The 13,216-nt window shown below is 37.2% G+C and overlaps 1 protein-coding gene across 1 annotated transcript; it reads left to right on the forward strand.

Moving 5' to 3' along the window:
* Positions 1-2,442: 2,442 nt before the first annotated feature.
* On the forward strand, positions 2,443-11,546 carry LOC118561064 (molybdenum cofactor biosynthesis protein 1-like). Its single transcript, XM_036132835.1, has 7 exons — positions 2,443-2,705; positions 3,893-4,004; positions 5,041-5,208; positions 8,309-8,473; positions 10,464-10,525; positions 11,090-11,201; positions 11,317-11,546. Exons 1-7 carry the CDS (start codon positions 2,532-2,534, stop codon positions 11,529-11,531), a joined length of 1,008 nt encoding a protein of 335 aa, XP_035988728.1. The 5' UTR covers positions 2,443-2,531; the 3' UTR covers positions 11,532-11,546.
* Positions 11,547-13,216: the final 1,670 nt, after the last annotated feature.

Here is a 13,216-nt window from a genome sequence, read left to right on the forward strand (position 1 = left end):
CTCAGATGAAGAACATTTCTGCGGTCATGTTTGCCAATGTGATTTTGTTCTTGTTATTTTGTAGCTTGAAAATGTACCTTCATTCTTGTTTCTACTGGCTTTGACAAGTATTTATTTTACCTTTATTTGAAAAGGAAATACACACTGCTATTTAAGATATTTTTTACAAGGGTGTCCTTGTTAGTTTGCGCGCGTAAAAGATTACCCTTAGCAAAAGTATTTAATGCTTAATGTAGTTTAATAAAATTATTTATTTTAATGAATTTAACTTACGCTTTTTTCTTCTTCTTCTTTTTCTTCTTCTCATTATTATTATTAGTATTATTATTATTATTATTATTACAGCAAAATAGCCAATGCTGAGCCCCCAGAGAAGAGATTTTTTTTTAGATTATACTTCCCTCTAGTGGCTAAAACACAAATTGTTTCTCCACAGAATTTTTTCTGCTCTTTAGTGTGTGTATAATATATATATATATATATATATATATATATATATATATATATATATATATATATATATATATATATATATATATATATATATATGGATCAATGTATGTTTCTGTGCTTTTTTGTCTCTTGTTGTGTCTCTGCTCTGTCTTCTCTAACCCCCAGTCAGTCAAGGCAGATGACAGTTCATACTGAGCCTGTCTCTGCTGGAGGTTTTTCCTTCCCATTAAAGAGGAGTTTTTCTTTCCACTGTCGCTTCATGCTTGCTCAGTATGAGGGATTGCTGCAAAGCCATGGACAATACAGACGACTCTCCCTCTGGCTTTACGCTTCTTCAGGGGGAGTGAATGCTGCTTGTCAAAGACTTGATGCAATCATCTGGGTTCCCTTAGATAGGAATTTCTTTTGATCAATCTGTATAATCTGACCCAGTCTGTATAATCTGATTGAATTTTACATTGGAAAGTACCTTAAGATGACGTTTCATGAACTGGTGCTCTTGTGAGTGTGTTTTGCTCACATTGAAAGTGGTGCATTGCGCAAAGTGGAAGGAGTAATGAACGGGGAGGTCTGCCTCCAAATTATTGAACTTTATTTTAGCTGAAAAACCAGATGGTTAAAACTAGGACATAATTTGGCATTCAGGCAATGATTCCAAGCATACTAACACTCGATTTAGAAGGTGGAAACCTGCATAAAACTGTGTAAAGGCCATTCTAAAGTACCGACCACAAGCTTATTAAAAAATTATATGCTAGGTTGGTGGTCACATATCCTGCCAAAACTCTACGAAAAACGTTTCATGGCTACAGGCCAAGTCCAAAATAATAACTTGTCAAGTAAGTCACTGAAAGCCTAAAATCAACATGGCACTGGAAAGAAAGGAATAAGACAATTGAGTTTCATGTGATACCTGGATCCATAAGGTCTGATTAGGTTGTCCTAAATAGTTTCTTATTGAAAGTAAAAGAGGAAGATACTTACTTTTTGTGTCAGAACAGACCTATTGTTTTTTTATTTCACTTTTTATTCCTCAGTATTGTGTAAAAAATGAAATCTTTGCTGTCAGCAGGGTTCAATAAAAGCAACAAGTCACAATGCAGTCCCTTTATAAGCAATAGGGCTGGGGAGGGTTTTTAAGCAACAATTTCATTCACCTACCATCTGTAGACATTTTACACGAAGAGCAAAACAAAAAGAGCAAAACAAAAATCTTCATGTCCAACAAACACAATTCAGTTGCAATGCTACAGAGCCCGGCAACTGTCAGCGGGTTCAATCGATGCGCACGGTTTGATAAACTGTGCGCCCCGGTTTTGTAATCCATTCACACAGATTATTTAATCACATCTGTCGAGAGCTCAGACGCATGGCCCACACCTGTGTCATTTTAAACGTCTCATCTTTATATAAAATAAAAAAAGTCATATTACAATCTGTGAGGTGTGCTGCTTAAAACAGATCAGCGCTTTATCTTTATATTTGACAACATTTCCACGCTATTTACAATGCAGGTGTGGGACATATTCGTCCACACTCTCAACAGATATCACTCAGTAACACATAGATTGCAAAACCAAGCACACGGTTTAGCAAAGCATGAGCACGGATTTCCACCTGCTTTATTTTTATTATAATTTTTTTTTATTAGTAGTATTTTTTTTTACCACGCTGACACTTGACAGGCTCTGTACAATTCATTTTAATTAGTGGATCCGAATGCCACTTTTCACTATTCCCTTATTTTCGCTTTAAATAGTTTTTTTCTGAGTTCATTACCAAAAGTTATTCATTTGATACCAGCTATTTTTTAAGCAAATTCAAATTATTATCCTTTTTTAGCTACATGCAGATACCACTCAGGATCTGTGAAACGTCTAATTCTAAATAAATCTTGAGGTGCCATCTGAACTACATTACCCAGTATGCACTGGGAATTGCGTATGTTGATATGATTGGCTGATGAGTCTCCGCCCCTGCCAGCCCCCGGTGTTTAGGGTAACTGACATGTTTCTAGCCGAGAACAGCTCACTCCCAGCGGGTCTCTGACCTGTCAAAAAAAAACAACCCACCATATCATGGCTGCTGCAACCATGATATGCTGCAGCTTGAAAAATGCCAGAAAAGTCTTCGCTCGGTGCCGCAACAGGAGCGTCCAGAGGACGTTTTCCAGCGCTACGCACCAGGAAAACGAGACTGAACTCCGAGATTCCACTTTGACTGCAGCAAACTTCCAGAGCAGACCCGGAATGGTAAGGATGGTGCTGGAAGACAGGCTGCGGGGTAAAGCTGGACCCGAAGCTCCTCGGGTTCCGGGTTCGGATCCTGGGGGGTTTCAGCTCGGGCTAAACAGATTTGGTGACAAAGTTGTGACAGTTGCTGCAATCTCAGTTCACTTCTGAGGCCTGAATCAGACCACCTTGCATGGGTTGAATATTAACCTGCAACATACTGAGCAGAAATGTAAGACCTCTTGGATTACGGGTTTTCTGGCATGTGATTTGATACCACTGCAAATAACCAAAGGTCTTCATGCTAAATGATCATATTTGCAAAAATGAAACTCAATGGTTTTTGTACTTTTAGACTTAGACAACTTTATTTGTCATTTTGTATGTACAGAGTGCACACAGAACGAAATGTATGCAGTTTATAGGGGTATAGTGAAATTCCAGGTGGAATAAGGCAACATTACAGTATAAAGTGCAGCAGTGATCAAAATGTAAACATGTAAACAGTGCAGGAGAAAAAACAGTGTGCAATCACAGTGTGCAGGAGAATGTTCAAACCATTTATATGTGCAAAATAATGATGCAAAAAGGCATTTGTGCAAAAATGCATTTACGTTGAGTTGTAAATAATTAAAAGGAAACTAAAAGTTCGGCAGCATTGGTAATGCCAGATAGGGATGCAGGTAAACAAATGTGCAAATGCGCGTAGTAAAAATATTTTACTACTCAGGATTTGTCTTATGAAATAAACAATGACTGGATTTAATGCATTGCCTTAAACAAAGTCAAGCGTAATATGAAAATGCTCATCTGAGAGCTAATTACTGTTCCTTTCAGGTGCTAATGTTGGCAAAACACTTTTGCTAAAGTGTAATAGTGAATTATTTTGGTTAAATTAAAAGGTTATCTGTAGGCGTTGCATTTAATAACGCTGCTTTTGTGCTGCCATGCCATTGCTGAATGTTGAGTCAAGTGATATGTGTGTCTCGTCTGATGCTTAGACCCATGCTGACCTTTGACCTAAAACCTTTTGGGATATCGGCTTCCCTCTGCAGACAGTCAAAGGTCACGGATCGTTTTGGAAAGATGTTTATTGCAGCATTTTGGAAGGATAAGGATTTTAAAAACAGCCACTTTAGATAACAGGTCTGCTGACAGTGTCTCAAAGAAAAATGTGCTTCTGTTGGTCTATTTTTCTGTTTTTCCAGGAGAGGTTAACAGATAAGAACGTCCTACCGTTTTCTGCTTTCTTGACCGACAGCTTTGGCCGCAGACATAACTACCTGCGCATCTCCCTGACTGAGAAATGCAACCTTCGCTGTGAGTAAACCAGGCGTGGGCTGGGATCAGACCCTCACTGCATAGTAGACTTGATTGAAAATACCACAACAGGCAAAGAAAAAAAAAAAGAAGAAAAAAAAGGCAACTATTATTTTATATGCTGCCAAAATAATAAACAATTGATCATTTAATTTGTTATAATGTCATTTACAATCCCTATTTATTATCGATGATCCTTTTTGATGCATAAACGTATGCAAAAATGCAAGTGTGCTTTAAATGTAATGTTGTTTTCATGTGCTTAATGCACAAATTATACCTTGTTTAAAATGTGATACAGCTAATTGATAGATAGGTATTCAGAAATACATTTTCTGCATTTTTTTTTCATGCGGCTGTCCTTCATTAATACTGAGAAGATAATTATGTTTTAAGGACAACCTTTTATCAAAGAGAAAATTAGGTGTTGAAACTTTTCTGAATAGATTGCATTTAACTGTGATGGCTTCCTGTTTGTTTCAAGGGTTCTTTTTAAGTTTTAAATTGATTTTGAACAACACTTTTCCACTCAATAAGCATTTAAACCCGTTCCATTTAAAGCTCTATTAACTATTTGGCTCTTTTGAACTAGTTTTTTAAACATGATGTCCCTGGGTCTATTGCTTTAAGTAATAGCGATTAAACGGTGCTACAGTTAAAGTACTTTCTGATTAACGAAAAATTTATTAGATGGATGAATGAGTGAAGCTCTGTACAGAGTGGGATTATCAGAACAATTAAGTTTTATTTTTTTGTTAGAACCTATGGTTTTGACAGATTTAACGTACAGCTGTGCTCACACTATTCACTTTAAAAGACTTTAACTCTTTCGATTATGTAGTTTGTACAAATTTAGAGCTTTGAATCATCTCCCCATTAAAACATTCTGAGTCTGAATGATGTCCATGTTATAAAACAATGATGTTTAAGATCATCCAAATACTTATGTTTGTTAGTCCTCCAGTTTTTTTTTTTTTTTGTATCTTGAATTATGTGTTTTTATTTAGCGCACTTGTTGGGTGTGTCCATCTCTCAGGTCAGTATTGCATGCCGGAGGAGGGAGTGAAGCTCACGCCGCGGGCCCAGCTGCTCTCCACCTCAGAGGTGCTGACCCTGGCTCGGCTCTTTGTCCGAGAGGGAGTGGATAAAATCCGCCTCACTGGAGGGGAGCCTCTCATTCGACCCGATGTTCTGGATATCATTGGTAAGAAACTGTGTTAAGTGTATTTAGGGGCTACAGCTGCTTTTAAACCTATTCATAGATCTTGAGCTTTTCCCTCTTTTTTGCCTTGTCACAATCTCAAACTTTGACATTTTTTGTTTGGGTTTTATGTACAAGAAGAACATGATTTACCACATAACTGTGAAGTTGGAAAATAGGTAATTGGTCTAAGTGTTTGAAAAGTGTGGTGTGCATTTGTATTCGCCCCCTGTTATGCAAATACCCCCAAATTCGGTTCACTGAAACAATAACACCGCACATTAAACACCGTCCCCACTGTAAAACAGCCGGATGGTGTTTTTAGGGTTTATGGGAAGATCTACAGAGCTAATTAAAGGACAAAGGTGTTTTTAAAGTTAAGTTAAAGACGCACTTGTTTACTCTGTCCTACATATAGTCAATTTTATCTTCTGTTGTTTTATCTGTTTTTTTTTATCAGTTTTATGTTTTGTATCTGTTTTTTTATCTGTACTGTTGTCTTTTATCTCCTTGTAATTGTTCAGTGCTTTGTATGAAAGTGTCTTATAAAAGTATTATTATTATTATTATTATTATTATTATTATTATTATTATTATTATTATTATTATTAATGCTAGAAGAAAACCAGATGGAGGCTGCCGAAGAGTTGATACTTGACAATGACCCTAAACGTGTAGCCATAGCTACAAATATTCATGAGTCAGGATGACTCAGTGAAAGTCCAAACCTAAAGCAATTCAACAGTCTGAGGCAAAGTCCAAAAATTGTAGCTCAGAGATGCTCTCCATCCAATCTGAGTTATTTTAAAATTCAGGAAATTTAAGTTTTGCGCTCGTATTTGTAGTGAAAGTTGGTACTATTGAATCAGGAGAGCAGCACGCAAATGCACGCGTCACTTTTCCTGCCCTAAATGAGGAATGTCCTAAATTCCTACCCTGCTCACATTCAAGCCCTACTTTTTTATTAGTCTGCCACATGAAACCCCAATGAAATGCAGTGAAACATTTGGTTGGACGCTTTTTATACTGTAGACTCTGCAGTGTAGAGACATAAGTGCAATGCAAGGACAGAGGTTTAGGATGTCCGAAGCTAGCAGCCTAAATGAACTGAAGGCTTCACACTGTAACTTCTTGCTGCAGTTATTTTATTAATAATAAACAGTGTTTACTAAACCGATATTTTTGTCAAATCACTAATGTCTTTCCCAGTGAGATAACAAGCTCAAGGTCTATCAGCATGCAGAATAAAAACATCAAATTCAGAATAAAATATACTTTTTATATCTAAAATACCCTGAAGCTGTGTTTAGATTTGTGTTTTTCTACAGTTGAACTTATTTAAGTGATCTTGATGAATGATTTCTGTTCGAGTAGTTCACTGATCCCTTTTGGAAAGCCCTTTCTTGTTAGTTTTTTTTTTTTACACGTATAACTCTGAAAGCTTCTGCTGAACACAGGCTTGTTTATGTAGTTTCCTGAATGATCAGATGGATGTAGTAACAGTCGCCTCAGACGGCTGATTCATGCGCCAAACCAGCTGACCGCACCAGAACCAAACAGATTTTGGCTGCATTCCTTCAGGTCGAAGAAAGTTTTGTGGAAGTGATGCGGATTTGTCACACCACGGCAGTGTGCTCAGTTTAATGACCGATCATCACTGCTTTAATTTTACAGCCTCGTTTGTAAATTAACCATTTCAACCTCTGCTCTGTGAGCAGACATTATGGCGTTAGCAGCACGTGACATAAAGAGGACGAAAGAGCGTGAAGATAAACACTTATTGCAATGTCATGAGTCAGGTGACCAATGGGATGTCAGGCGACTCTCAGCTTTTTTCCAATTGAAAGATTTGTTAACACAATATTTTTTTTTTATGTTTAAACTTCGTCTCAGCAACCAGATCGCTGGTTTGAAGATGATGATCACAGATGATAAAATGCAGAAAGGCTATCAGTAAATAATGATTTTAAGAGTGTTTAATCTATTGGCGCTTTTATCATCTTTCTACGCCACTCTTTGCTCTTCTTTGCTGCTTTTAAATTAACTTATAACTCTGATGTTTTTACTTTAGAGCTGCGGGTCAATTGTCTTCCCAAGCTGTCTTGTTGTCAAACCGAAATTTAAGCGTAGAAAAAGGAGGCCGTTCTCACTTTTTTACAAACTCCCAACATGTTTATTTCGACTATGACGGTAATAAGGTAGTGGGTTGTTGTTTCTTGAAGCCATTTTATTGGATTTATTTTTATTAGGCCTGCAGAGTTTTACAGTTTACATCTTAAAAGGACAATATTGACTGTAATTAAACTACTTTTTTAAAACCTCTCACTCTGCCATCACTACACTGTTCCCATCACTCTGGTGGACATGCAGCATGTTGTTCACTAAGCTCCCCATAATATTGATAATGAATGAATTTCTTTCAGACAGACAGACAATTCCACCAATTAAAATAAATAAATAAAAGTGATCGGTAAACAAAAATGACAAGAAAATCACAATCAACACATGTATATGGATTGGTATGAGCACCAACGGCACCTTACATATCCATATATGAATTTGAACATGAATAGAAACTGATAATGAAAAACAAATAAACAAAAAGCCATCTCATTGTATAAACCTGCAAATATAGCCTCAGATGTGACCTTGATTAGTAGTAAGTGTCTGAAAAGTGGTATGAACAAGTCAGACTTATTTATTCATACCCTACATCAGGTTTGGATAGGTAAAGTCTGTCAGACAGAACAAATATTATGAATGGCAAGCATTTGATTTGTAGCAAATGAAATATAACTGCTCATGAAATATTGTATCCAGGCTGTCCTTTGCAGTAGTGCATGCATTAATATTGCAAATTGGGATTTGATATTCACCTTTTTGATTAGTTTTTTATACTTTAATCTTGAGGTCATTTATCTATGTCGCATTTTTTGGAAAACTATAACTGGATATTTTGTGAACTCTTTAGTCTGTAATCCTGCACTTCACAAATCTAACAGTTATTTTTTGAGGGGGTGAAAATAAAGCCTCAGTTTGTAGAATGTTTCTTCAAACTTTTGCATTTTTTTCCTCCTTGCTTCCATGGTGCTTTCTTCTGCAGCTGAATTGAAGAAGCTGGACGGCCTGAAAACTGTTGCAGTCACAACCAACGGCATCAACTTGTCCAGACTTTTGCCAAAGCTGAAAGAAGCCGGTCTGGACCTGATTAACATTAGCCTCGACTCACTGGTTCCAGCAAAATTTGAGTTTATAGTCAGACGAAAAGGTAAGGAAAGAGCTTTAAACTGTAAACTTATTGGAACCCCTGGCAAGGCCATGGTAACATAAATTCTTGTTTATTCACAGAAGCATATTGCTTAATTATTGGCACCACTGCTTTAATCCTTTTTCCAGAATAACAGCTGTTACCTTTCTTCTATAGTACTTAACAAGCTTAGCGCAAACAGAGAAAAGGATCTTTTGCCACTCATCTTTAGACTTTCTCCATATCAGTGGCTTTCAAAGTTGGTCCCAAATCATCTAATCTGGATTTTTTTTTATTTTTTATAATTTGCAATTATGGTGCAATTGTTAGAGGTAAAAAGCCATAACGAATGGATGAAAGCTATTTTTTGGCTGTCGATACAGTTGATGTACTCAACTGATGGTTGGTGACATATGTCTCCATTTTCTATTATTATTATTATTATTATTATTATTATTATTATTATTATTATTATTATTATTATTATTATTATTATTATTATTATTATTATTATTATTAATAAAACTTTGAAAACCACTGATCTACATCTGCTAGAGTCCTGGGTCCTGATTTTATTCTGATAAAGCATTTCTATGCAGATAAAGTTTAGGATCATTATCCTGCTGAGAGACGCGGTGACGACCAATTCCCTGTGTGCTACCAGTTTTTTATTTTTTTTATTTAAAAGCCTTGGGACAGAATCAGATCCATGGCATCACATACCCTTCATCATAATTAACAGTTGGGATGAGGCTCCTTTCCACATATTCATCCTTTGTTTTATGTCAGACCCACCTGGGGTAGTTGCTGCCAGATTGCCCAAGCTTAGTCTCATCTGAACAAAAGAGATGCCTCTAGTTAACATCGCTCCCAAACAACTAGCTGGCATTTTGAAAGCATCAAGTGGTTATTATGGAGATCACAGAGCTCTGATTTGAAGTCCCTAGAAACTCTAATCTACTAAAGTATAAATAAATAAAAAGTCTACATTATTATGATTGTGCCATGTGTTTCCCATCTGAATAAATGTACAGTTATTTTTTCAATGTGAGAAATTAAAAGCTAAACTTATTTGAAGGCTTTTTACACATCCTTATCAGGGGTGCCACATCTGTACATGATTCATACTTAAATTAACTTAGTTAACTTTTATCTAATTATAGTGGACCAGTGTATTACCCCCCCCCCCCCTAAAAAAAAAAAAAGAAAAAAAAAAGAAAATAAAGAAAGGCAATAAGTTTCAATAAGATCCTGGTAAAGTAATTTAAATTCCAGTTTTGCCTCTGAGTCGGTATGAAATATTTGTTTTGCAGCTTGTTACAGATCATTTGCTATGCTGAGCAACAAACTGCTAATAGCCAGAATCAGTGTGTTTTCTATGTTGCTGCGGTTGTTGATAAAGCCCAGCAGGTTACAGAAGGAGGCTGTAAGCCCCAAGCTCTCAGCCTGGAGGTAACAGCAGGCCGGAGCTCTGGGTGGTTGGCTTCAGGAGTGCAGCAACAGATGGACGGACTGAGATTAGGAAATGAAGGGGAGAAGGAAAAAAAAAGAACGGGACATGGAAACAGCTCCGTCTCTTTATTTATGAGATTAGTCGCTGAAGGTGCAGACTTAAAGTAATCTTAATATTTTGGATTAGTAGAACAACAAATGTGATATTTAATTACCATTATGGGGATTGTATATTATTTGTTCCACCTCTTGCAGAGAAGATTAGCTGCAACCACAGCTGCCTGGATTAATTGGTTACCTGCTCATGGAGACAAATGAACCTGATCTTTATAGTTGGCTGTTAAAGAGCTGCAGAGGGATTAGAACCAGTTTTTACAATTCCACTTAGCTGATGTGAACAAAGAAAGCAAACATTGTGTTCAGAGGTTATAAAGATGAAGTGGAGCATGTCTTAGAAAGTATTACTGACTAGTGATTTCTGTGTTTAGTTTGGATCTTTTTATTCTTAACTTATTATATGGAAATTAATTTCTTCCCCATCTTTTTGCTTTTTCCTCAGGTTTTCATAAAGTCATGGAAAGTATTGATAAGGCAGTTGAGTTGGGCTACAATCCAGTCAAGGTGTGTTTCAAATTTTATGAATAATATAATTATGCACTATTCATAATAATAGGGCCCTTTACATCACTTGTTGTGTTTGGCGGTTACTTGCACTTCTGCTAAAAGCTCCAGAAAATCCAGGAGAAACATACTCTAGCACTGAAAGCCATAGCAGATGAGTAGATTAATGTAGGAAGAAGATAAATTTAATGCAAAAAATACTAGTGCAGCAATTATTGGCACTGATTACCATTTGTGTAAAATAAAATGAACTGAAGCATTTTGTGAATTTACACTTCACCAGAGCATCCAGGAACCTTCAGGTTGTAATCCATGGGAAAACAGAAATTCCCAGACTTTAGTCATCCTACAGAATAGAATTAGAGTGACATCTACTGGCTGATCTGTGAACTACAGTTACACCAAATCCCCAAGCGTCTCTTGTCAACTTGTTGAACAGTTAAATACAGACCTTTCAATGTCTTGTTACCTTACTGACAAAATTTCCTCCCACTTTGAGACTTTGTATTTAATATTTTTATGGTTATATAACGTCTGCATATTGTTGTGTGCTGCCATCTGCAGATCAACTGTGTGGTGATGAGAGGCCTGAACGAGGATGAGCTCTTAGAGTTTGTGCAGTTCACAGAGAAGAAGCCTCTGGAGGTGCGCTTCATTGAATACATGCCCTTCGATGGTGAGTCTTCACTTTTTACATCACAACCGTGTAAAAGAAGTTTCTGTCGTGGATTTGTTTTCTTTAGCTCATATCCCTCATACAAACCCCAGACAGTCTGTTCTCGTCTCTGCAGGAAACAAGTGGAACTTTAAGAAGATGGTGAGTTACCAGGAGATGCTGGACCAGATCCGGCAGCAGTGGCCCAATCTGGAAAGGCTTCAGTCTGGACCTGCTGACACTGCCAAGGTAAGAGTCAAAGATTGGACACAATTCTTATGTTGCAAAAGTTTTCAAACTACTTCAAATTCAAACAATTTGTCAACTACAAACTTCAGTACATGTTATTAAGATTTTGTGTGCTGGTCCATCTGAACATTATTTTTAATTGTAAAGTGGAAGGGACATTATACCTGACTTTTAAGATTTCTATGCAGGTTAAAATATGTGAAATGTTTAGTTCTCTTGACTCTGACACCACTAAATAAAATCCAGAGCAACAACTTGCTTGCAGAAGTCTCTTGATTGTAAACTGAGTCCATCTGTGTGTAATTTAATCTCTGTATAAATGAAGTAGTTCTGGGTAAGCTCTGTAAGGTTTGTTAGAACAACAGCATCACAAAGACCAAGAAAGCAGACCAGGTGGGAGAATCTGTTGACACTAATCTGGTAGTTAACATGCAGAACATGATCATGTAAAATGAGACCAAAACACAACTTTTTTGGCCTGCATGCAAAACTAAAACTGCTCATCAGTCAAAACACCCTGTACCACAGCAGAAACGCAGAGGTGGTGGTAGCAGCATCATGCTGTGTGGGAATGATTACTTCAGCAAGACGCATGAAAGCTGATCTGGTAGATACTGCACAATCTGGCAAGGAAGCCTGTTAGAGGCTACAAAAGATTGATGCTGGATGAGGGGTGTAACTTTCACCAGGAAGATGACCATAAACACACATCCAGAGCTACAGTGGGATAGTTTTAATCAAATCATATTGATATATTACTCTGTCCTAGTCAAAGTAAAAACCTAGAAGAATTTGGAATCTTTGTTAGGACATGAGTATTGATGTTCACAAAATCCACTGTCCAAGCGGTTGAGGTATTTTGAAAAACTAGAGGAGCAAAAAATTTACAAAGCTAGCTTCTCTCAAAGCTTCTCTTCACAATTATGCTCTAATTTCATTGTTTTATCACATAAAGTCCAAAGTCAAGGGGTGAAAAAAGTTTGAGGTGTAATCTTCGTTGTTTTGCTTTGTGTAAATCAAACCGAAAGGTTCTAAACTCTCAGGACTCCTAATTCTGTAACGTTTTAGACAGGAACTGTGGAAAAAGTACTACAAGGGCCTGATTTTTAAAAGGTTTGTTCGTATTAAAACAGGTACAAAGTGATTAATGTGTACAAAGCCGATCGTTAAACCTGGAGCAAAGCAATTTGCTTTTTGAAAATGAGGAGAACAGTGAGAACAAAGTTGTTTGCGTGAGTGCATTCAAGAATATGAGATCACATGCTAATGACCAAAACACACAAATTCATGTGAGGGGATATGCAAATATAAATACGGTAGTAATACTGCAAAGTGGATTTTCTAACGCTGATGAACTGAGGATTTGTGCAGCGATATTTACCATCTCAGAGTCAGGTGAAAACTCACACGTATATGAAAAGGCGTGTCGGTCCTGTTGCCAGAAAGGAGGCACTGGTGTAATGACAGAAGAAGGACAGAGAGTGTCTCTGCATGTTAACATATTTGGACTGTTGGACTAACAACAGCAGAATAACTTTAGTGGGGAAAAGACGCAGCCTCCATGGGACCCCGTGCGCGGGGATTCAGGCGTGACGCGGTATTAATTTTCATGCACCAAGGCGAAAAGTAACAAACCTAATCCTAAACATTGTGGCATGCTTGTAAATCAACAAAGCTGAATAGTAACCGCCTCCTATACAGCCTGTAGGCTGTAAAGACGTCAAACCCTAAGGAAGGAAACATTTACTCATGCTGGACTGACTGCAATCACTGAGGAGGGAAGGGGA

Source organism: Fundulus heteroclitus, unplaced genomic scaffold, assembly GCF_011125445.2.
Source record: "Fundulus heteroclitus isolate FHET01 unplaced genomic scaffold, MU-UCD_Fhet_4.1 scaffold_55, whole genome shotgun sequence".
NCBI lineage: Eukaryota > Metazoa > Chordata > Actinopteri > Cyprinodontiformes > Fundulidae > Fundulus > Fundulus heteroclitus.

Excerpts from the sequence above, each read along its gene's own strand:
- LOC118561064 (XM_036132835.1), top strand. The coding sequence starts at position 2,532 with ATGGCTGCTGCAACCATGATATGCTGCAGCTTGAAAAATGCCAGAAAA. Across the intron at positions 4,005-5,040 it reads TGAGAAATGCAACCTTCGCT|GTCAGTATTGCATGCCGGAG; the intron begins GTGAGTAAACCA and ends TCCATCTCTCAG. Across the intron at positions 11,202-11,316 it reads TGAATACATGCCCTTCGATG|GAAACAAGTGGAACTTTAAG; the intron begins GTGAGTCTTCAC and ends TCGTCTCTGCAG.